Source organism: Branchiostoma lanceolatum, chromosome 13, assembly GCF_035083965.1.
Source record: "Branchiostoma lanceolatum isolate klBraLanc5 chromosome 13, klBraLanc5.hap2, whole genome shotgun sequence".
Lineage (NCBI taxonomy): Eukaryota > Metazoa > Chordata > Leptocardii > Amphioxiformes > Branchiostomatidae > Branchiostoma > Branchiostoma lanceolatum.
The window spans coordinates 4,094,051-4,116,491 of NC_089734.1; the positions used below are offsets into that span (position 1 = coordinate 4,094,051).

Sequence of the window (22,441 nt, forward strand, 5' to 3'; positions counted from 1 at the left end):
TACCAATACAAAATAGGGGATGTAGTGGTAAACAGGTGATTAGGAAAGAATCATTACTTGAAAAAGCAATACAATCTTTATACTAGATAAGCCAAATTTAATTGAAAAGAATGAACAATATAAAAAAAACTACCAATGTTAAATGAAATTAAAATTAAAGCAAAACTGTTATAATCCGACCCCTATGATATTTATTGGGTCTATCCTTGAGGTTTTAAATGAAACTGGATCGAATTTGGAATATTACGAGATATAACGTTACATGGTAATAGATGACCATATTTCGTCACCCTCCAAAACCTATCGGAAATTTCAATCGTATACTATTGAAAAGGAATAACGGTATGAACTTTATTGGGGGTGTTCTTTGCATATAAGATCATATAAAGTCTCACAAAAGAAAGCCCGTCAAGAGCGCCCTCTTGCGATAAATGTGCGCATCACAGAGACCTATGATTTGCTGCATTCAAGTATACAACGTACTAAATATTGTACCTCTTGCAATTGTCGCGCAATAAAGCTCTTCTCCTCCTGTCAAGTCAAGTCAAAGTTTGCGGCTTTCAAGAGAGGGTCTGCGTGGGTGTCCCTTGAAATTCGGGTTGTGTTGCTTGCGAGATCCTTAACCGAATAAAATCATCATCAAAGGCTAGCTAAACTCAGCAGGGTCGGCAACATTTAAGGTAAATTCAGGAGGATTGGCAGCATCACGAATGGTCAAGGGTGTATGGCTCCCAGTGTAGGCATGGTAGGGGAGTCCTGGGGCATGCTATTTCCTGCATTTTGAGAGCCAAGTTTTGCAGTTTTGGTGTGCAGACAGGCGTTGGGCGTTTTTGTCGCGTCGGGCTTTATATTTTGTCCTCGTTATAGTAAAGACCCCCCCCCCCAAAAAAAAACCCACAACAACCGCCGGAGCCATTCCTCTGCTTGGAGAGTACTAGTACTTTATTCCTCCTCAGTAAAAGCCACTTCCCAATTAGTAGATTTTTTCGCGATGTTGATTATCACTATTCGGAAGAGACGAAAAATGGGGGTCCCGTGTTCGAGGAGGTGCCTCGAGTAAGTTGCAACAGCCTCATTACTCACATGGGTACCTACTGGCTGAAATAATACAACCTGGTGAATTACTCCAAGCAGATCTACACCGACGGACCTTTTTCTGGCTAGCTTATACGATTTTTACACCAGTGTAGATCTGCTTGGAGATTAGATTCTCACTCCTATCAGAGGATTTTGTTTCCTGGGTGGCTTTATCACAAACTCTGGCTTGTCATGATCTATCATGTACAAAGCCGAGTAAGCACTAAGTGACGATATATCAGAGATAATCGTGTTTTTTTTCTTCTTTACTTTTTTGACTGAAAAAGACGACATGGCACTGCACTCAAGTTTTACATAACTTATTTCAAAAGTGCCACGTACAGAAAAGAATATACCCATTTTTACACCTGGATGGAGTGAGGACAGTCGTGTATTAAAAGTGTCCTAAGGGCACAACATCGGTGGCGTCAGGGGGATTCGAACCCGAGACTGCTTGGTTCTGGGCCGAACACACGTATTGATAATCTGTTTAAAAAAATGCTGTACCGTACGAAGCAGAGCTAGAGCGATAGCACTTGGCCCTGACCCTGCGGCAATCAATCTAACCGTGCCTTGTCGCAACACCGCCAACGCATAGCGCATGGCACCAAAACCTAAGCCGGGGGCGTGGCATAAAAGTCATCTTCAGGCAGATCTACATGGGGCAAAATCGTACTCTCCAAGCAGAGCTAGGGTTTCGGCTGGTTTTTGACGTGTTTTAGGCGTTTTTGTCATGCCTTCTACTTTGTCATCGTTTTTGTTGTGTAGCAAACCCAAACCCAAGGGTTTGCTACACAACAAAAACGATGACAAAGTAGAAGGCATGACAAAAACGCCTAAAACACGTCAAAAACCAGCCGAAACCCTAGCTCTGCTTGGAGAGTAGCAAAATCGTAATGTCAGCCATGGCGCCAGTGAAGCTCCAGTCAGGCCCCGTAGAACGCGGTTTGATTGCAGGGTGATTAGGTAACGATTGCGTGTTAATAACCTTGTTCGGTGCCGTTTTGAGGCAGATCCTACGGGGCCTGACTGGAGCTTCCCTGGGTGACATTACGATTTTGCCGCGTGTAGATCTTCTTGGAGATTAGTCTACTAGAAGTACTAAAACTGTGTATTGCACATGTATAAAAACATATGAAATATTGCATTGTTGTTGTTGATACATGTTATTGCTATTGCTCTAAAATGTAAGTAGATTTCAACGGCTGGAAAACAGTCGAGACGGGGAGAGCAACGTGAAAACGATGGAAACATTTGATGGAGAATATGGCGACTATTGAAGATCAATTAAAAGATCTTTCAACGCTCGCCGTGACTATTAGATAATCTCCAAGCACATCTCCACGGGAGTAAAATCGTATCGGTCACTCGGGTCAGACAGAGAAGCTCCAGCCTAGCCAGCCAGCCCACGGGGAGCAGGTGGGGAGCTTCTCTGTCTGTCGGACAGTCCGATACCAATTTGCACCCGTGCAGATCTGTTAGGAGATTAGCCGTGACCGCGCCACCTCCGCGATCTCTTCAATCAACTGGTGGGACGCACGGAACTTGAGACGAAAGAGTGGGCGCGCGCGTAACCACGTGTTGGAAGGTCTTGGAAGGCCTGTTCCCACGAACTAAACTGAAGAATAGAACAGCTCAGCAAAACTGTATCCTCCAAGCAGAGGTTTCGGTCGAGTAGGGTAGGAGTGTCCGAAATTTGTAACGTCTCTCCCTTCACAAAAATCCCGGACACTTCTGCCGACTGTACTCGACCGAAACCTCTGCTTGGAGAATAGCAAAACTGAAGCTGCGAAGTGCCTTGTGTCTGCACCAGCCTATAGCGAAGGACTTTGATGTCCGTATTTCTCTCTCTCTCTCTCTCTCTCTCTCTCTCTCTCTCATTCTCTCTCTCACTTGTGTGTCTCTCTCTCTGCCTCTCATTCTCTCTCCCTCTCTCTCAGTCCCGTAGCTGAGTAGCCGTAACACACAAGTGTCTGATCTCTCTCTCTCTCTCTCTCTCTCTCTCTCTCTCTCTCATTCTCTCTCTCTCTCAATCCCGTAGCTGAGTAGCCGTAACACACAAGTTCAACACCATGACACCCCGCTCTTGTCGGAACGGAACTAACAAGAAAGGCTAGAAAAGTAATGAGGATTTAATATAACGTTACCTAAACCTATTAAATTTGATGGTGACTGCAAAAATAAACTATTATGCAAAGGAATATTGTACTAGTATAAAGGGAAAGGATATTTTGTTCGCTTAATTGTTGTAAATAATATAGATATTGTGCTATAGATATTATGATATATCGTCAGATCACAGAAAGGGGAAAGTTTTGCTATTAAGAGATGTAATTAAGCGGTTTCTAAAAACGTCCAATCACCATGTCAATCAAATCTCAAACGACCAGACCGCGGCCAAAACTGTTCATAGAATTGTTCTGGATATACCTTTCTTAATGCTGCAATCGTTTTTAAACCCAGAAAAGAGAAAGTTTTACTGTCAAGCCATGTAGCTAATTGGTTTCTTCCAACCGACGCGACTCCCAATCGCCCTGTCAATTCAATTCTAAGACGATGAAACTATTTGCAAATCTGTTCTACATTATATAAATAGTCAGAATTAAATTTGCTTCATGCTGCAATACATATTACACACACAAAAAATAGAATTTTCATTGTCATTGTAAAGCAATGTAGCGAACAGTAAGTGGTTTCTCCCAGCCAACGTCCAACCGTCCTGTCAATCAAATCCTCAGACGCCAGATCGCGGCCGAGCCGAAGGGTTTCCAGACAGCTGCTCTTTCCAAATGCGCCGAGAGACTCTCAGAAAACAAAATGGTAAGAACATTTTCCTCAGTTTCAGTTGAATAAGATGTTGGGGGTAGATTTAGTTGGTCGATGTTCGTTCCTGGGACATCGGTGCAACAAGTGTAAGTGACAATTTTTGGTGGAATCCCCTCACGCAGTTGCAAAATGCGGTCCAATGTTGTGATGATTCAGACGGAATTTGTGATCATATTTCCGTCAGAAACTTCACACTGGTGATCGAAAATCGTTCCTAACATCTTCATTAAGAAAATCTGAGGGAAATCGTAGATATATTTTGTACGATTTGTAGATTTCTGAGTGAAATTCTGAGAGAAACTGGGAGTGAAGTGCTTGTGCAGGGCACACGGGGCGGGCGCAGGGCCATATTTGAATCCTCCCCGAATCGCGATAAAAATAGATCAACTATGGTTCAGCAGGTGCTTGTGGTCGCTCATGTCCCCTAAATATTGTGGACGATTTTTGTTTTGTTTTGTTCCCAACGGAGACAGAAAAAGGTTCAAACAAATTGTAGATACGCGAAAAAACATCGCCGCGGCTCTTGATTAATGGGAAAAATTGTGCGACACAGCAATTTCTAAAACTGACGAAAAATATACCATGTTTGGCTGTAACAATCATATGTTACCCTTAATTTGATTTTTGATTTTAAAAAGTCACCTATGTTCATAAAAGTGTTATTTTACAACTGTTCGGTGCGGTGCTGTTTTGATTAAATCACCTGTCGTCTGCACAGGTTTTAAAACAACGCGTAACGGTTTCAACGATTTCTGTGACCAATTATCTTTCTAAACCTCACAAGAAAACTTGAAGAATTGGTCTGTAGGATTTTCATTCTCAACACTTACTTTGATTTGAAACTTTTTTGGATATTTGTGATGGTGTAACGTTATGTTCCGCATTCCAAAGAACGATATTCCAGGTGGGTTTGTTGACATTTCTGTATGCTTTTACAGCTAAATTTTCCTCAGTTTTACATCCACAATAATTATAGATCAACAGAAAGTCGGTGTGTTCTTTACAACTCAGTCTAGAAATGTACGAAGGTGAACCAAGGAGTGAATTGAGCAGAAAAATTGTCAAAAATCACAACTCTTTCTGTCACACAATTTAGAATGTGAGACGATCCCTACAAAGTCAAAGAAATTCACAAAAATCCCCATGGCATTGCATTGATTCACATTGAAATATTGCTACCGTGAAGATAAAGTGAATTACAGTACTTGAAGTTGAAGACCTAGCCTAATGTTTTTGTCAACAGCTGCAGGCAAGGGACATTAATTTCTGATGTGACATCTGAGCGGGGCTGTCTCCAGGCAGGGCCCCCTCCCTCCATCTAGGATAGAAATTTGCTTGCTAAAAAAATTCACCCTATCCGTCCAAAAATCTAAACTTCATGAGTCATGAAACTGATGAAAATGTATCTTTATAAGCTTAAAATGACAGCATCAAAAATATCAACGACATGGGCCCCCAAACAATGAGAGGGATGGAAACAAATTATAGCTGAAGACAGCCCTTCATGCATGCATCTGTGTGATGAAAACTTTACTCTTCAAAGCATGCTCTCCTCATTATATTCCTCTCCATAGGAGGGAATTTACTGTTTTTGATTGCCTGTTTTTCTTCTTTCTTCTTTCTTTTTCTTCTTCCGCCAAAAACCAAGTAGATGTGGGGTGGTAGCTCTACTAATGGTATTGTAGAAAGTTATATGTACCTTATGTTACATGGTACGAATGTTATATTTGAGATGTAGGTACCTTTAGAAAAGGTGAATACACCTTGTTTCTGCTGTGCTTGTTTAATGTCTATCTGCATGATTTAAATACCAGTTTCCTGGTACGTTTCAGTTTTACATTGTTAAACAGTATTTGTTGGACACTTTGGGCCGAAATCTAAACAAAAAGAAAGAAAAACCCTGTGCCCCTTAATTTTTTCAGAGGCGTAATTGGAAGCACAACCTTAATTTTTCACTTGTTTTATTTCTTACTTCTTTTGTTTCTGTATTTGTATAGCCTGTATAACCGCCATTTGGCGTAACACACCAGCTTCACAGGCACGCGGCGCAGCAGCAGCTGGTTATATTACACCGAGCGACCTGTCACACCTAACTTTTGTAGCCTCTGTTGCAGACTCTTTCTGGCTGTTTTTTTTTTAAGTTACCGTTTTCTTATTACATTTTTTTTCTTATTGCCGGCCAGCAATAAGAAGAAAAAATGTAATAGTAACTAGACTGGCCGTCATTTGCTTTAAGAGCAAATTCAGGATGTTTCGCCCATACTCCTCATGCAAGAAGTGGGCTGTCCCAAAATAACTCCTAGGCAATTCCAAGTTTCTGCATAATTAATGCAAATGAGGTCCTCATGAGCATAAGTTATGTCCAGGTGCTTTCACCTTTCGTACATGTACCTACATGTACCTACATGTTCAAGATGACATCCGCAGGTTTTACAGTAAGGGGAATACAACATCATGCATAAATTATGCAAATGAGGTCCTCATTAGCATATGTCATGGCCAGGCGTGTGCACCTTTCCTAAAGCTACCTACATGTCAAATATGACATCTGCAGCTTGTACGGTAAGGGAAATACAAGTTTCTGCATAAATTATGCAAATGAGGTCCTCATTAGCATAATTTTTGGCCAGGTGCATTCACCTTTCCTAATGGTACCTACATGTTAAAGATGACATCCGCAGCTTTCACGGTAAGGGAAATACAAGTTTATGCATGAATTATGCAAATGAGGTCCTCATTAGCATAATTCATGGCCAGGTGTGATCACCTTTGCTAACGGTACGTACATCTCAAATCTGACATCTGCAGCTTTTCCGGTAAGGGAATTACAAGTTGACGCATAAATCATGCAAATGAGGTCCTCATTAGCATAATTTATGGACAGGTGTGTTCGCATTTCCTAAAGGTACCCACATGTCAAAGATGACATCCGCAGCTTTTACGGTAAGAGACATACAACTTTATGCATTGATTATGCAAAGTAGGTCCTCATTAGCATAATTTATGGCCAGGTGTGTTCGCCTTTCCTAAAGGTACCTACATGTCAAAGATGACATCCGCAGCTTTTATGGTAAGGGACATACAACTTTATGCATACATTATGCAAATTAGGTCCTGATTAGCATAAGTAATTGTCAGGTGTTTTCACCTTTCCTATAGGTACCTACATCTCAAATATAACATCCGTACCATGTAACATAAGGTACATATAACTTTCTGTAATACCATTAGTAGAGGTACCCTCTCACATCTGCTTGGTTTTAACTCCCAGACAGGGGAAGTGTAGGAGGGCTTATGTTACAAGATGACCTAGTTGTGAGAAAATAACCAAAAATTCCATCAAAAAATTGCAAAATAAATCATTTTGAGTCGATTCCACATTACAGAGAGGGTGTTTGTTGCCTTTTGTTCTAACATTTACAAAACCTTTGTAACAATCTATGTGAGATAAGTAACTGTAAAGAACAATTTCCAACATTCATTTGATGTTCTAAATATTTTCTGCTGTGTTCCAACAGGTTAGACAAATTTCCAACATTGAACACATTATTTGTATTAGTTTCTAAACTGTTGCAACATAGATCGATCATTTGTTTGAACATGTTCCAACATTCAACAAAAATGGTATAACTGGGTCAGTGGGCTGGGAACAGGCCAATTAACACATCCCTTCAAAGTATAGCGGATTAGGCCTAGGTGCCATACATAGACACCTCAAAACAAAAGAGTTGCCAGTGTCCAGACGTGAAATCTAAAAATATACAGAGGCAGACAATAGAGCGTGATTAGCACCTACTTTTATGGGGGCAATAACCCAAATCTACCATTTTGAGAATGATACAAAATGTTGGAACATGTTCCAACAGTGAAACATTCACACAGATGTTTGAAAATTGTTCTAAATAAAGAGATATTTGTGCAAATACTTTCATACTATTTCCAAAATATATAGATGAGTTCAGACATGTTCAAACTTTCATTTCTAATTGTTTGAACAGTCTGGAATTATTTTGACTGAAATACAGTCAAACCTGCCCATGGCGACCACCCGGCGGACCGAGCAAAAACATCGCGAGTGAAAAGGTGGTCGCCATGAAGAGGATTCCACTCACATGTTTCCAGGTCGAGGTGTTCAAATACAGTACGTAAATGGATGGAAATTATGTGAATTTAGACAGCATAACCCCCACCAGGTTCAATTCTCATTGACAGAAAGATCCTACAAAAATTTCATTTTCCGTTATCGTTGTAATAATTGTATACCGCTACATAGTGTACAAATTTTCGTCATAATTTTGACTACAAAACAATGGTTGCCTCCATAAACGCAGTGCAGCGCCCTCCCGCATTCACACGTTACATTAATTAGTACACACACACACGCACATCATCGAAGTTTCAAGGCCTAAGACAAATCCCTAGATAACACCTGCTGGCCCCAGCCTTTTTTGGGGCGCCGACCGCTGGATAAAAGGGTCGAAAAGTTTTCGATCTGACAACTAAAGATGAAAACGGAACGGTGTGATTTTGTCGCGCCGCCAAGCTCTGTGCGACCAAGGCCCTTGGTGCGACCGAAACGAAAGGTAACTAAAGTCAGTGCAGCAGAACGCACAGCGTACAATAAAGGTTTGTGAGATTCATGGAAATAAAAAGAAAATAAGAATATCAATTTTCATCAATAACTAGAGTATTCGTAAACGTTCATACACAAAAACATCGTGTTTTAGAAAGGTCAGCGGTACGCCAAATCCGGGCCGCCCCAAATCCAAGATGGCGTCAGGACCAAGGAACAACATTTTTCGCCCGATGTTTTGCCCGCCGCGAAGTCATTTTTCGGTGGAATTTACTAAGACATAGACACAGTTTGGTTGAAAATACAAAACTAGATAGTAATTTCTGTAAAATCTGACTTTTTGACGCCATGCACTACGTATTCGTTTTGAAAATTGAGTTTAAACCGAACTGAGTTTGCGGTAAACTATAAGATTACGATAGGCACAACAACATCACAAACATTTGTCTTTACAATGTTTATAGGGGGAACGTTTTATCAAAACACTTCATGGAGGAATCGATGCTATAACATTGCTATTCAATATATTTTTGTCCTTATTTTTGTCCTTCAACGTCTTGAAACCATTTCTGTGAAAGCAAAATGATCCGATGTCACCACACGCTTGAAAATTAGGCGGCCGCCATGGGCAGGGATTGTGTTCTGTGCGGTCCCAATTCGTGGCCGTCGCGGTCGCGTTGGACAGGTGGTCGCCTTGGGCAGGCAGCTTAATGCTTGTGCCTATGTGAAAAATTTTCGGGACCCAGAAAAAGCGGTCGCCATGGCCAGGTGGTCGCGTTGAAAAGGTGGTCGCCTAGGCAGGTTTGACTGTAGTCTTTTCTCTAAAATTGTTCAAACTTATTAGCAATATCATCTGAAAACCCTCTCGGTGACATGGAATTGACTCTAGTGTATACCAAAAAAAATAATGGGGTCCTTTGAGTAAATATCCAATGCACAACCAAACCAAATTTCAGGTCCTTAGGTTTCAACACCACGGCACTGGAGGCCGTAATGTGCGACTTTTGTCGGAAAATGACCAAAAAAACTCGATTAAATCATTTTAAAAACTTACATTAAAAAAATTTAAAAAGGGTCCAGGGGTATACACGTACTCTACCTCCATACCAAATTTCAGCTAATTTGGTCGACGGACGACCGAGAAGAAGCGATTTGAAGATTTGACAGGAGAAGAAGGAGAAGGAGAAGAAGAAACCTGACAAAAACAATATGAAACATAATAATAATAATAATAATAATAATAAAAATAAGAAAACGGTAACTTGAAAAAGAAAGCAGCCGGAAGGAGTCTGCAACGAAGGCTATAATTTTTGCACTTACAGCACTTCTTAACCTATTCTTCTTTTCCCTCCTTTTTCGAACTGTAAATCTACTGCCTTTTCACTGCTTTTCTCTTTCTTTCTCTCTCTCTTTCTGGCAGAGTGAACATTCCACATCCAACTCACCTGCCCCCCTTCCTCAGCCTCAGAGGTCGACGTCAATATCCCCCGCAAACTCGACCTGTTCCAACGGCAATGTGACTAAAGCGCCGCTCTACGGAACAGTTATCCCAAACAGAGTATTTGTGGGCGGAATAGCGTATAACGTATGTATGATAAGGCAGTTCTGGTTTTCCGTTGCAATGGTGTTTTCTAAAAGATTGTATTAAGTTTTGTTCATCCTTCCTGACCACATTTTCATAATGAAGGCAACTTTTTTTTTGGCAAACTTTTTTCTTTGCATACTCACATCAGTTTTGGGATTCCGAGAGGATGTCATCCTTGTATCAAATCAACATGACTTTATTACAGAGGATTGCAGAACTCTATATGTCCAAAAAGCTTGATGCACATGCACCCAGTATTTCGAGACCTGCTTACTAGTGTATGTAATCTTTGCATGTTTGAAGATACTTTAAATGCAGAAATGTTCGCGGTGGTTTTATGTTAGTGGTTCTTGCGGTGATCTCTTTACGGCGAACTTAAAACCACCATGAAAAGCCATTCCTGTAGCGCTACTTTTATTTCAAACACGAACTCAAAACCACCGCAAACACTCCATTTTCTCCCTACCACGAAATCAAATGTCCACAAACATTTCTTCATTTACTGTAGTAGGTCACTACGAGCTCATCTGAAAATGCTTCATACTTACTGTATGTCATCTTTGCATGTTTAACTTGACTTGTACATCTTGGCATGTGTAACTGCATGATTGCATGCAGCAGAACGACCAGCCTGCCGATGCTAGTGCCTCCGCTGCTGCCCTGCCCACCTCTAACGCATGCACGCCCGCCGGCCCCATGCACCTGACATCTCCTGTGTACCCATGGTGGCACTATCAGCACGTGCAAATCGGAACGCTGTTCAGGGATCGAGTGTTTGTCAGGGGCTTCGACCCAGATGTAAGTGGTAAACCCCCTATCTCACTGGACCCGCGGAACATTGGCGACCTTGCTGCGACTTAACAAGTTTCATCGATAAAAAAACTAATTATTTTACGCTTTATGTATTTTCTTTTGTCGTTTTTGTCATACGTTTTGCATATTCCCACGATAAAGTGAAGGGTAACTCAAATCCACTCTAGGATGCAGTGAGGCCTCAAATGTGCCGTGGGTCCGGAACCCTTTTCAGAGATCAAGTTTTTGTCGGGCTTCGACCCAGATGTAAGTCGTTCCAAGTTTGGGCCATATACCAAGTTTGTAATGTTGGATGAAAGTATGTGTATATTACCCCATGCCTTTCTAAATTATGACCAGGGCAGTCTCCTGCTTTAAATTTTTTGCGTCTTACTCATTTTTTTGAGTCCATTTTGATATTTAGACCGTCACTCTTGAGGAAATTCTTTTTTGGAAATCGGTGCACTGGTGCACCCAACCCAAAAAAATAGGTGCACAGAACAAAATTTGGGTGCACCAAATAAGACAAAGTTGAATGTCAGCAAAGCATAAGTCTCTCCTAGAACGTCAATCTGTAATTCTATCCAGATTTCAAATTTCAACCAAGCAATACATCAAATAAAGTACAACAAAAGGTTTTATTGCTTTTCGAGAATATTCTGTATGCTTAGTGTACAAGAGAACCGTTACCCTATAGAGAATGAAAATATCTAGGTGCACTGGTGCACCCACAGTCAAAAATTAGATGCACAGCTCTAATTTTGGGTGCACACAGGTGCACATGCACCCACTATTTCGAGCCCTGCTATCATAACTGGTTGAATATATTAGAGGGGCTTAACCAGTTGAAGTAAGCGTGGTGTGAATGCAAATCAACTGTTTTTTAAAAAGAGTTTAACCGGTTGCATAAAATAAAGTACATTCAGGGCAACGGGATTCAGCGTAGCCGGACATGTCAAGGGTGTCTGAATGCTAGAGGCTTTAGCCAGCTGACCCTCGCTAATTATGCAGAGACTTTTCGACTGGTTACGATAGGCTTAATATGAACAGGGTCTTACTATTTTGTGCCTTGATAATGTATTTCTTCTGTGCGCAGTGCTCAGAGCAAGAGCTGCGAGATTTTTTCAGCCAGTTCGGCGCCGTGAGAGACACAAAAATCATCGCTGACCGGGCGGGAGTCAGCAAGGGGTGAGTTCCTTGTTATTTCTCCACATACAGTTGTTTGTTTGTTTATTTCACATAACCAGTAGAACAACTTAAGGCGTAAAACACGAACAGCGCAGGCGTCAACAGTTGTTTGCTTGTTTTGCATAACTGGTAAACTGTACAGTAACAACCTGGGATGGACACTACTCTTTTCGATAAGTGCGGTGGTTTTTTTTACGTGCTCGAGGTGACTTTAAGTACATGTCCAGTTGTTAGTTTGTTTGTTTTGCATAAGCGGTAAACTGACTTAGGCGCAACACACCAGTTTCGTACACTAGACACTACTCTTTTCGATAAGTGTGGTGGGTTCTTTAAGGTACTCGAGGTGTGGCTCTCCTCACTGACACAGGGCCTATCATCTGATAGGATGTCCCTAGCCCCTACTTGCTACTCATTTTCTCAGGGAGTTCAGTGGGGAAATAGGTGTAAAATGCCTTTCCCAAGGGCAGGACATTAGGACCAAGGCACCAAAGGGAAGACACAGCAACAGCAGGTGTCCACAGCTAGGGCCAGGGCCAGTTGAAGACTTTATCAGCACTGTCTGTAATATCACTTTACATGTAGTACATGTGTTGGGACAAAGAAAGTCTATTAGCAGCTATTTATCCCTAGATAAAGAGATTAAGTGGTGAATCCTGAAGAGAAGCAGATCTGTAGGACACTTTGGGGTAATGAACCATGAAATGACTTCTTCTGTTACTAATGCCGACATGTCATTGACTAATGGCATGATTACTGGTGTGTGTAGCTCCAAAGTAAGCAAGTTTAAATGTTCTGGATCAAAATTAAACTGTAATTTGCCAACACAGAAATTGGACTTACCTAAATTTTTGACTGATCAACTTCAGTCTTTGCAACCTCCTTGGTCTTTGTCAAGGAATGAACAATCCACTGCTTCTGTGACGTCATGTTATGCAGATAGAACGTGAGCAGTGGATCATAATGTTGCCGAAAGTCTAAGGTCTCTCCAATGTTGGATTCCTTGCATGGGCCTTTGGTGTTCTGAAATGTTCTTCTGGTCTTATTATTTATTACAGGGCTTGAAATACAGACCTTCGAACTTCACATTTCAGATGTGTTTGTTTGTTTCTCATTTTTTAACAATAAGTGCATGCTGCAGAAGACCACTACTCTTTTCGGTAAGTTTATTGGGCTCTTAATCATGCTCTTTAAGATGTGGCTCGCCTCAAAAAAGGGACCAGAAATTCAGCTTTATGTCCCATCTGAGACTGTGCCACTAGCAGAAGCTAGGTTCTCCTTTTCACCTGATTCCAGTGAGGAAATATGGTGTTAAATGCCTTTCACAAAGGCACAACATTGGGGCCTGCTAGGGATTCAAACCCAGAACCTTAAGGTGCTATCGCAGTCAAGAACCCTCACTACAAGGCCACCTTGCAGATAAAAATGTATACAACTTGCAATTTTGGTAACATTTGTGTTTCATGTTTCCTACAGCTATGGTTTTGTGACCTTTGACAGTCAAGAGGCAGCCGACAAGGCTCAACAGGTGAATTCAAATTGAGCATTTTTCATAGGGGTGGCACCTATCTCAATTTCTATAGCCCTTGGGCCACACATTTGTGCCAGTCACTACAGCAGGGGGCTGGTCCGTATGTAAGGACAACATGTAAGGAAAAGCAATCCATATATTTTTTGCTAAAACTCATTTGAAGCATTGTCTAACTGTACTTTTTTAATGACATTCTGTACTTTTTGTCCTTTCTAACAGAATGACAACCTCATGTTTAAAGACAAGCGATTGAACGTCGGCCCAGCGATTAGAAAGCAGGTATGGTATAACATTTCATGACTACATGTTAAGCCAAAAAAGGGAAACTTTAAGGTACGTTGGAATGTTTTTAACATACTTTTGTGAGAAATCTAATGTAATTCAGGTGTGTCGTTCAGACATACCTGCAATGTTGATTTCAGAATAAAGATTGATTGATTTACGTTTTCTTCAGCATACAGAAGTGGGAGGTGTTGTAATGTTTCAGATGTAAAGACTTCAGAAATGAGACCATTGTGCGTCAAGGTTCTTTTTATCTGTCCACTGAATGTTTCAATGGTACAACTTACTACAAGTCCACATTCAGGATATGAAAGCCAGTGTAAGTGTTGTGATTAATATGCTTGATGATATGTACTTTTGAAAATCTCACATATTCTTTTGCTTTTATCCTTTTTTAGTCGCCTTCCTTGCCATCACCCTTTCGTCCAGGTAAGCATTACTTTATTGAAAGTTGAAGCAAGCTAGAGATCTCTTAAAAAAAAATGAATGAGTATGATTTCCAGTGTATTTAACTACCCTAGGGGATGCACAAGTTGTATGCTCACCTGTGAAAGTTGGCAGCTTGCTGCTATTCAATGTGTCTTCATTCAGTAAACGTATAGTTGATGTCTTTCTGAAACTGCTTTAAGTTCATACAGACAACTTTGAGGTGAAGACATTAAGCATTAATTCTGGCAAAAATCATGAATCACTGTAGAAGGATTTTCATGCACTGTTTTTATTTGAAGGTTTAGAGTCATAATGCTGGCAAAAGTTATGAAACACTAGAAGGAGTTTCATGCACAGTTTTCATTTGTTTGACAATGTTTAGAGTCTTCCTGTTCGCCTTACTTGACGGACATCGGCCCAAGTTCCTCCTTTGTGAACAACTGGAGCCTGCCGTATGGGTACATGTGCCCTGATAGTTACCTGCCTCAACAGGTAAGAATCTTGTAAATGGTCCCTTAGATTGTTTTCCTCATTGACACAAGTATTGAGAATCCTGTCTATAGTGACCACCTGTCCACATAGACCAGAAAGATGTTGGAATGACATCTGAAACGTCTGATATTTTCATATTGTAATCCAGTGGTACAGATTCAATAAAAATTTGATCCTTCAATTTCCTGGATGACGGATAGTCACAAACCAAAAACGTTACATATACATATGTCTGGAACAGCCTACCACCAGACACACGTACGGCTTCGAATCAGACTTCCTTTAAGAGACTCTTGAAGTAACGGAAATGACCATAACGAACAGATACAACATGAACCAGCTTTCGCTCTACTATATGTTGTATGTTGTACCATATATATGTAATGATATATATTATTGAGTTATTAGGACTTAGATTCCTGTGTATCTCTGTTATATTTTATCTGAACCTTACCTCTTCCCTCGTTAACTCAGTGAAAAGTGGCCTGCATGCTGATTTGAGCTTCTCCTAAATAAACAAAGGTTCAAACAAACTTCTGTGTACTGAAATGTTGCATTTCTCTTGGCGCAGACGATAGTGGGTCCGTCGATGTCGGTGCCCCCATCGCTGAGCCCCGCGCCGATCATGCTGCCTGCTGGTCCACCGACCCACCAACCCTGCAACATGTACATGCCTCAGGCCCAGCCACACCAGACCTACTACCCCAACACTGTGAGTACTTGTGTAATGTGTGTATGCTGTGATGTATGTATGTACAGTGGGTTGTTAGTACATTATGTTTCACCGACCCACCAACCCTGCAACATGTACATGCCTCAGGCCCAGCCACACCAGCCCTACTACCCCAACACTGTAAGTAAAAACAGAGTAAAGAGAGCCCTATAGCCTTTTAGAGGTGGTAGGAACAGTGGATTGTTAGAGCATTATGTTTCACCAACCCACCAACATGTACATGCCCCAGCCTCACCAGTCCGGGTTTGCGGAAAAAGCTGGCCCTGTCTACCTGGCCTGTCTACCCTGGCTATCTACCCTTTTTGGACCCCAAGGGTATGCATGGGGTTTTGCATCTGATTGAATTTTCTCGAGGAAAACCTGGGTCAGTGGCAATCCCAGGTGTGGGTGGGCTGGATTATACTGTTGGAGGATAGGGACAGTTGTGAGCAACTCCACCAACACTGGAAGAAAATCTATTATTGATAAACAAACATCTAAGTATACAATAAAATGTACTAGGATTGTTACACTAGATAGAAGAGGTGTGATGGGGTACAGGATAAGCAAAGAAAACTGATAGGATGGTTTGCCAGAGCAGCAGCTGCTAAAGATTTCGTCAGTATCTGAGCTACAGTAACCCCCAGGAGTGTCAGACATCTGTTGTGAATTTAGCTGTTGTGTCAAACAAAGGTCCTATTGTTGTCTGGCGCATCCTACTAGTTTTCTTTGCTTCCTTGAATTACTTTCTACTTCAATTTTGTTTAACATTTCAGGAACATTTTATTGTATACATGTACAGTACTTGGAACTTTTTTCCAGTCTTGGTGGAATTGCTTTACTAGCTTCACCCACACACCCGCCCCAACCCAATAGGCATTGTCTTCCATCCAGCTCACACACATCTGGAAATGCATTGACCCAGTTTTTCCTCAAGGAAATTCCATTAAAGCCCAAACCCCCATGCATACCCTTGGGGCCCAAAAAAGGTAGACAGCCAGGGTAGACAGGCCAGGTAGACAGGGCCAGCCTTTTCCGCAATCCCTCACCAGTCCTACTACCCCAACACTGTAAGTCAAAACAGAGTCAATTTTCAAAAGTGTTCTGAGTAACAATTAAAGTCCTACAAGGGGGAGTGTTTCAGTGGTAGAGCAGGTTTACTCCCCCAGTTTTCTGAAACAAAGAACCTCAATTTGCCCACAAAGGTTTTATTCAGCAGCTGGCCTCAAGTACAGCTGCCGCATCTTTCACAGCTGACAAAGATACATTAGCAGTGACCTTCCTTTTCTTCAAGGTCATGGGAGTAACCTTATCTCCAAGCAGATCTATCAGCCACAAGGCAGCATCAAAAGGGCCAAGGAGTACTGTAGATGCCTAAATGTTGGCGGTGGTCTTATGTTCACAGTGAACTCTTTACTGCTAACAGTGGAGTACAGTCAAAACCTGTACTAGTGACCACCTCTACATAAGGACTACCTGGCCATTGTAACCAATTGTTTGGTGGTCCTTTAGATAATATTTCCCATAGACAAAAAGCCGTAAAAACTCTTGCTACAAAAAAGACTTGCACTTGATGAGGAGTTCTGGGGCTTCCCCATCCATGTGCAAGCACGTCCAACCTCCATATGATGGGGAACAAAAGACGTTAAATTGGATAGAGAGAGAGAGAGAGGGAGAGACAGGAGCATTATATATTTATAAGAATCATGTCTATAGTGACCCCCTGTCAACATAGACCAGATGCTATTGATCCCAAGTGATCTCTTGTGAGCAGTTTTGACTGTAATCTTTATACCTCTTTGTGCTTGAATTTGAAGATGGACTTTGACTCTATCGCCTCTCTCCAGGCTGCAGGCCAGCAGTACAGTACTTCTGGCAGGGAGTGGGCTCCACAGGTAACTACTGTAATTCTTGATTTGTTAACTGTAATTTAGCTGATTTAACGGTAATTAGTCAAGAGCTAAATTCTATCATCGCAAATATTTGATCACTAATATTTGAGACAGTAATATTTGTTCCCACCGTTAAATTCAAGTGCCGTGACCTACTACAACCGCTATATTTTCCTGCTGCTGTCTTAAGGTGATTTACAGTATGCTCTTTCATATCTTCTTTGACTTTGGAATTGACCATGGCATTCAACAATACTAGCATCCATTCTCCAAAATATTTTTTTTGCAATTTGCAGCGTACATTTGCTCATTTTGCAGCTGCTTTTTAAGATTTACAGTTCAGTCCGAAAACTTTTTTGTTGTTGAAATGGATGAAAATCAATGCGTGCACGGATGTCATCAACTTGGCGTAAATAGTAACAGCTTGTCTTGTTTTATTTTGTAGTCTCCACCAGCAGCCATGCAGGCCCCCCAGCCCATGACCTATGATGGTTACGGTCCTATGTACCAGGAGATGGTGCCTGTCGAGATGGTGAGTTATTGCACCGTGAATGATCTACTCTATGTACCTTCCTATTTGACTTTCTAAAATCGTTTTCACTTTATTTGCATATTAATTCATACTTCGTGGTTAAAAACCTTCTGATCGACAAATCTTGTTCGGTGTCACTGACAAAAAGTACTTGAAACATCTGACCATTTCCAAAATCATATCTAGTTGCTTGTCTGGCATACCAGTCTATAGTTCAGCTGACTAGCAGGCTAGGCTATACAGTAAGAATACTGTAAATGCAGAAAAGTTCGCTGTGGTTTTATGTTCACGGTCTTCGCGATGAGCTTTCAGCGCAAACTTAAAACCACCACAAACATTTTGGGCCATCTATGACTGTAGCGCTACTTTTCCTTCAACACAAGCATCCCATTTTCTCCCTACCGCGAAATAAAAACCACACGAACAGTTCAACTTAAATGCATTTACAGTATATGATAATGTACTCTCTAGCAAGTACATCCTCTAATTCACTTGAAGTAAATCAGTCTTTGATGGTGAAAACATAGGTGTGTGATGTGAGTTCAGCACAAGGACAGGCATATAGAGTCAGGCAGAAGGGAAAAGGTTAAGATATCTAGTGAGGATGCCCCTACGGTACTCAGTGGCAACGAGTTCCACCATACAATAGTTCTGAAGAAAAATAAGTATTCGAACACCTCCAAAAACAAAAGAACTCTAATAACAATAGCCATTTGCTAGTTGGGCAACCCTGGCTGTTCATGTAACAATCTTGAACCTTGAACAGGGACACCTAGTAATGTCAACACAGGGAACAACATGTTCTTCTTCTCCACTCAGCCCTGTCCTCCATCAGTGAGCAAAGTTCTGCTGTAGTGATGTCACTGGGCCAAGCATCCCTTTTCATGTAACAACATGTTCATGCCGAACTAATAAATATATAAGTTTTTGTTTTTACTGTCCTGTGTACAGCCCTCGTACCCCCAGGGTTGCATTATGATGGCGGCGCCAAACCTTCCTCCGGAGGCCTCCGGCTACATCTCCATGTCAGGTGTTCCCATCATGCAGCAGGTGCAGGAAGTGAACCCCCCACCTGAACAAGCGCCACCTCCTCCAGTCTACACTCAGGTAACAACTACAGTCCTTCATATCATCACTCAGAGCCAGGGCTGTCTCCAGCTTTAAATTTTGTTCTGTCCCACTCACTGTTTGGGGGCCCATGTTGTTAAATTTAGTATTATTTTTGTCAGTCTTAATAACTCTTATGTGAACGTCCGTCCTAAGACGGAGAGACGTAGTCTCCAAGTAGGCCCAATGGATTGCAAAGACCGTATCCAACTGGAAGAAGGAGCTTGTATAGCAATCCTGGGTTGCAAAATGTACTTCCTCTGCCAGTTTGATACGGTCTTCCCAACCTATAGATCTGCTTGGAGATTAGGAGAGACGGGTCCTGGAGACAGGACTGCTCAGAACAGAGATCAGTCACTCAATATAAAAGGGAGTCACTTTGGCTTATAGTTATACAACACAAGTTGTTTATCTTGAAATATTTGATTTACTGTTCTTGCTCACCACTGGAACAACCTCAACCACCTCCAGTCTACACTCAGGTAACAAATACAGCCCTTCATGCCATCACTCAGAACAGAGATTGGTCACTGAGTATTGAAGGAGAGGTGGCTTTTAGGTTTTCAATGTATTGCAAATCTTGAAAAAGTTGATGAACTGTTTTGACGGATCACAGATCAAGTTAAGTTGCTTTGTTTTTCTCTGAACAGCACACAAGGAGACCCACCACCTTCCACGGACCTCCCCCGGCGCGTAGGTTTGCACGAGTCGGCACGGGACGCCCGCGGACCCTGCCAGCTCGCCCGGTCATGGATCCAAGCAAGTCAGCCGCCCAGGAAGCGCAACCAGTGCCTACCCTCACCCCCCCACCAACCCCAACCCCCTCCATCAACAACTAGTACTTTGGGATAGCAACCAAAAAAGTTTTTCCTGGCTTTCGTACTGTATGTCAAGAGAAATGTCGGTCTTGTTGTAGCAACAAAAACAGTTACCTTTTTTCTTACTTTCCCACTGTATGTCTTGAGAAATGTTGGTCTTGTTGTAACAGTATGGCATTGCGAAAATAACGTGTCAAGAAACATCTTATTGTTTACTACTGCCATATGGTGCCTTCGCAGACATCAACAACTAGTACTTTGGAACAGCACCAAAAACAGTTACATTTTTTATGGCTTTCGCACCTCATAACGAAAGAAATCTTGGTCTTGTTGTAACAGTATGGCATTGAGAGAATAACATGTGTCAAGAAACTTCTAATTGTGTCCATACAAAATGTGCCAAAAACCTTACGAATGTGCTATTAAGAGTTTCCCGTTATGACCCTAAAACAAATTCAATACGTGCCGTACAATGCCTGTGCATGCTGGCAACCTTGCACATGTGTTAAAGGGAGTTTCCTATAGTTTTATCACTTTTGTACTTTGTGAGAAGATTTAAGTGCCTTCAAAATAGGTGCCTTCACTCTGAATCAAAGTTAAACTGCTTTTGCGAACACAAAAAATTGGACTTGTCCAAATTTTCCAAAAAGGTGCCTTCACGTTTACATGGGAGTAACATCAACATCATTGAGTAAGCATAGTTTACCTCCATTGTTTAACGGTTAAAAAGTTAAGGAAGAGTTAGGGTAAGTAGAATACTAGTAAGTATGGACAATTGTCTGCATATCGACTCAGTGCTATCATAGCACAAGCCTGCCTGTTGTAGAAGTAGTCTTCTTCGTTGTTGTTGCTTACATCTATAGTCTATACATTAGGCCCTGTTGATTTGATTATATGGATGACATCCACACGCGCATCAATTTTCATCCGTTTCCTAACAAAAAAAGTTTTACACCATACTGCAAATTGTACAAATCTCCCTGGCCACGTAGACTTTATAATGAAGGTAACTTTTCTTTTTTGACAAACTTTTTTCTTGTTAAATCCATGTTCGCATCGGTTGTCGAGTTCCCATATAATCAAATCAACATGGCCTTACTGGACAAGACCCTGCATGGGGCATAACGTCCAGGATAAAAGTAGGGGTCTTACCGTCTGTGGCCGGTGTATACTAGTACATACACGGTTGCTATATATACATTTAACAGCAAAAGTTCATGTTCTTGTCATATTATCCAAAATAGTGCTATATTCTTCCTGCTACAGTACGAATGGTGATGCAAATATTTTCAAATACGATGTATCTTTACAGGAAATATAGGTATAAATGCATGGAAATTATTTCAAGCAAAGCCATAGGAAATTTATGTTTTTGTTGTTTTTGTATGATAGACAAATTTCAATTATTTCAATCAAGGCCATAGGAAATTTATGTTGCACCAACATCTGCTTGCAAATGGTTGATTTGATTTATTTGCTGCAAATTATTATGTGTTGTATCCAAAGGTACAAGTAAGCAAAGCTTCTTTTTTTTACTCTCTTCGTCACAATGTCCTGGAACTTGCCAGTTAGTCTTGTGCACATGACATGACTGACAGATTAAGTTTGTCTTTTCGTCGAACTTTCAAGTGAAGATTAAGTTTGTGTACATGTGTGAAGTGAGTTAACTACACTGTACTTGCTTAATAAAACCGTTTCTATATCTTTATGTGATATGCAGAAAGCTGAGCAATTGGGAAGGGAGCAAAAATTTCATTAACATCACCTCCCTTTGTTCACTTCAAAACATTAATAATAGTCCATCCCCTGACATTTTCTCTCATGTTTGTCTGTGAAGGGAACTAGGGCTGTGTATCTTAACAAAAATTCAGGTACAGGCACAGCAGTTTAGGTACAGGTCTGGTCCTATAGATGTACCTTAACAAGTTTTGTCAATCATCTATAAGTTATACATGTAGCCAACTGTCTTTTTTTCTTGGTATATGTAATTTTTGTATGAGGATTTACAAATTCTAATCTCTAAACAAGTCTTATTTGCAAGTTTTCTTCATTTTCAACTACATGCTACTATCTAAATTGTTGATTTCAATGTGATTTACCTACCTTTAGTCTAAAAACAAATGGTGTCCACTAGTGTTATATTTTGTTCAGGTACAGGTACACCTGGTGTCTAGGTCCGGACCTGTACGGAAACCTATTATACAGGTACAGGGTTTGGGTACACAGCCCAACTAGTCTCCAAGCAGATGTGGGTTCCCCCATTTGTTGATCCTGACGCCTCTCCCTTTGTGAAAAATTTGACAACCTGTCTACATTCAGTAACATAATTGCATATAGCTAGCAAAGTGCCATCCTACAATTGATTTATCTATATATATCATGATCCATTGTTATTTTAGTGATAATTGAAGCAATATTTTATGATTACATCAAGAAAATACAAAATTTAATTATGATTTCTTTTCAATGACAATATGTCTAGGATGTCTTATCAATCTTCCAAGAATTTTCAAATAGTCTATTATTATCTGAATTGTCTTAATTAAGAAAGGTTCTGTTGAAACTTGAATAAAGATTAGATTAGGAAGATTACTACATCTGTGTCATT

The 22,441-nt window shown here is 41.0% G+C and overlaps 2 protein-coding genes across 2 annotated transcripts; both read left to right on the forward strand.

Annotated features, from left to right (window-relative positions):
• Positions 1 to 3,779: 3,779 nt before the first annotated feature.
• On the forward strand, positions 3,780 to 15,058 carry LOC136447143 (protein boule-like). Its single transcript, XM_066445839.1, has 8 exons — positions 3,780 to 3,897; positions 10,680 to 10,859; positions 11,950 to 12,041; positions 13,515 to 13,566; positions 13,789 to 13,848; positions 14,250 to 14,280; positions 14,663 to 14,772; positions 15,014 to 15,058. The coding sequence occupies exons 1-8, from the start codon at positions 3,895 to 3,897 to the stop codon at positions 15,056 to 15,058; spliced, it is 573 nt and encodes a 190-aa protein (XP_066301936.1). The 5' UTR covers positions 3,780 to 3,894.
• A 497-nt stretch (positions 15,059 to 15,555) lies between these two features.
• LOC136447904 (uncharacterized) lies at positions 15,556 to 22,425 on the forward strand. Its single transcript, XM_066447030.1, has 5 exons — positions 15,556 to 15,625; positions 17,332 to 17,379; positions 17,822 to 17,908; positions 18,860 to 19,015; positions 19,666 to 22,425. The coding sequence occupies exons 1-5, from the start codon at positions 15,578 to 15,580 to the stop codon at positions 19,852 to 19,854; spliced, it is 528 nt and encodes a 175-aa protein (XP_066303127.1). The 5' UTR covers positions 15,556 to 15,577; the 3' UTR covers positions 19,855 to 22,425.
• Positions 22,426 to 22,441: the final 16 nt, after the last annotated feature.

What these genes read in the sequence shown, in the direction of transcription:
- LOC136447904 (XM_066447030.1), top strand. Translation starts at nt 15,578, where the DNA reads ATGTACATGCCTCAGGCCCAGCCACACCAGCCCTACTACCCCAACACT. An exon ending in AGCCCTACTACCCCAACACT is followed by an intron (nt 15,626 to 17,331) that starts GTAAGTAAAAAC and finishes GCCTCTCTCCAG; the next exon opens with GCTGCAGGCCAGCAGTACAG. An exon ending in GCAGGGAGTGGGCTCCACAG is followed by an intron (nt 17,380 to 17,821) that starts GTAACTACTGTA and finishes TTTATTTTGTAG; the next exon opens with TCTCCACCAGCAGCCATGCA.
- LOC136447143 (XM_066445839.1), top strand. An exon ending in CGGGCGGGAGTCAGCAAGGG is followed by an intron (nt 12,042 to 13,514) that starts GTGAGTTCCTTG and finishes TGTTTCCTACAG; the next exon opens with CTATGGTTTTGTGACCTTTG. An exon ending in GCCCAGCGATTAGAAAGCAG is followed by an intron (nt 13,849 to 14,249) that starts GTATGGTATAAC and finishes ATCCTTTTTTAG; the next exon opens with TCGCCTTCCTTGCCATCACC.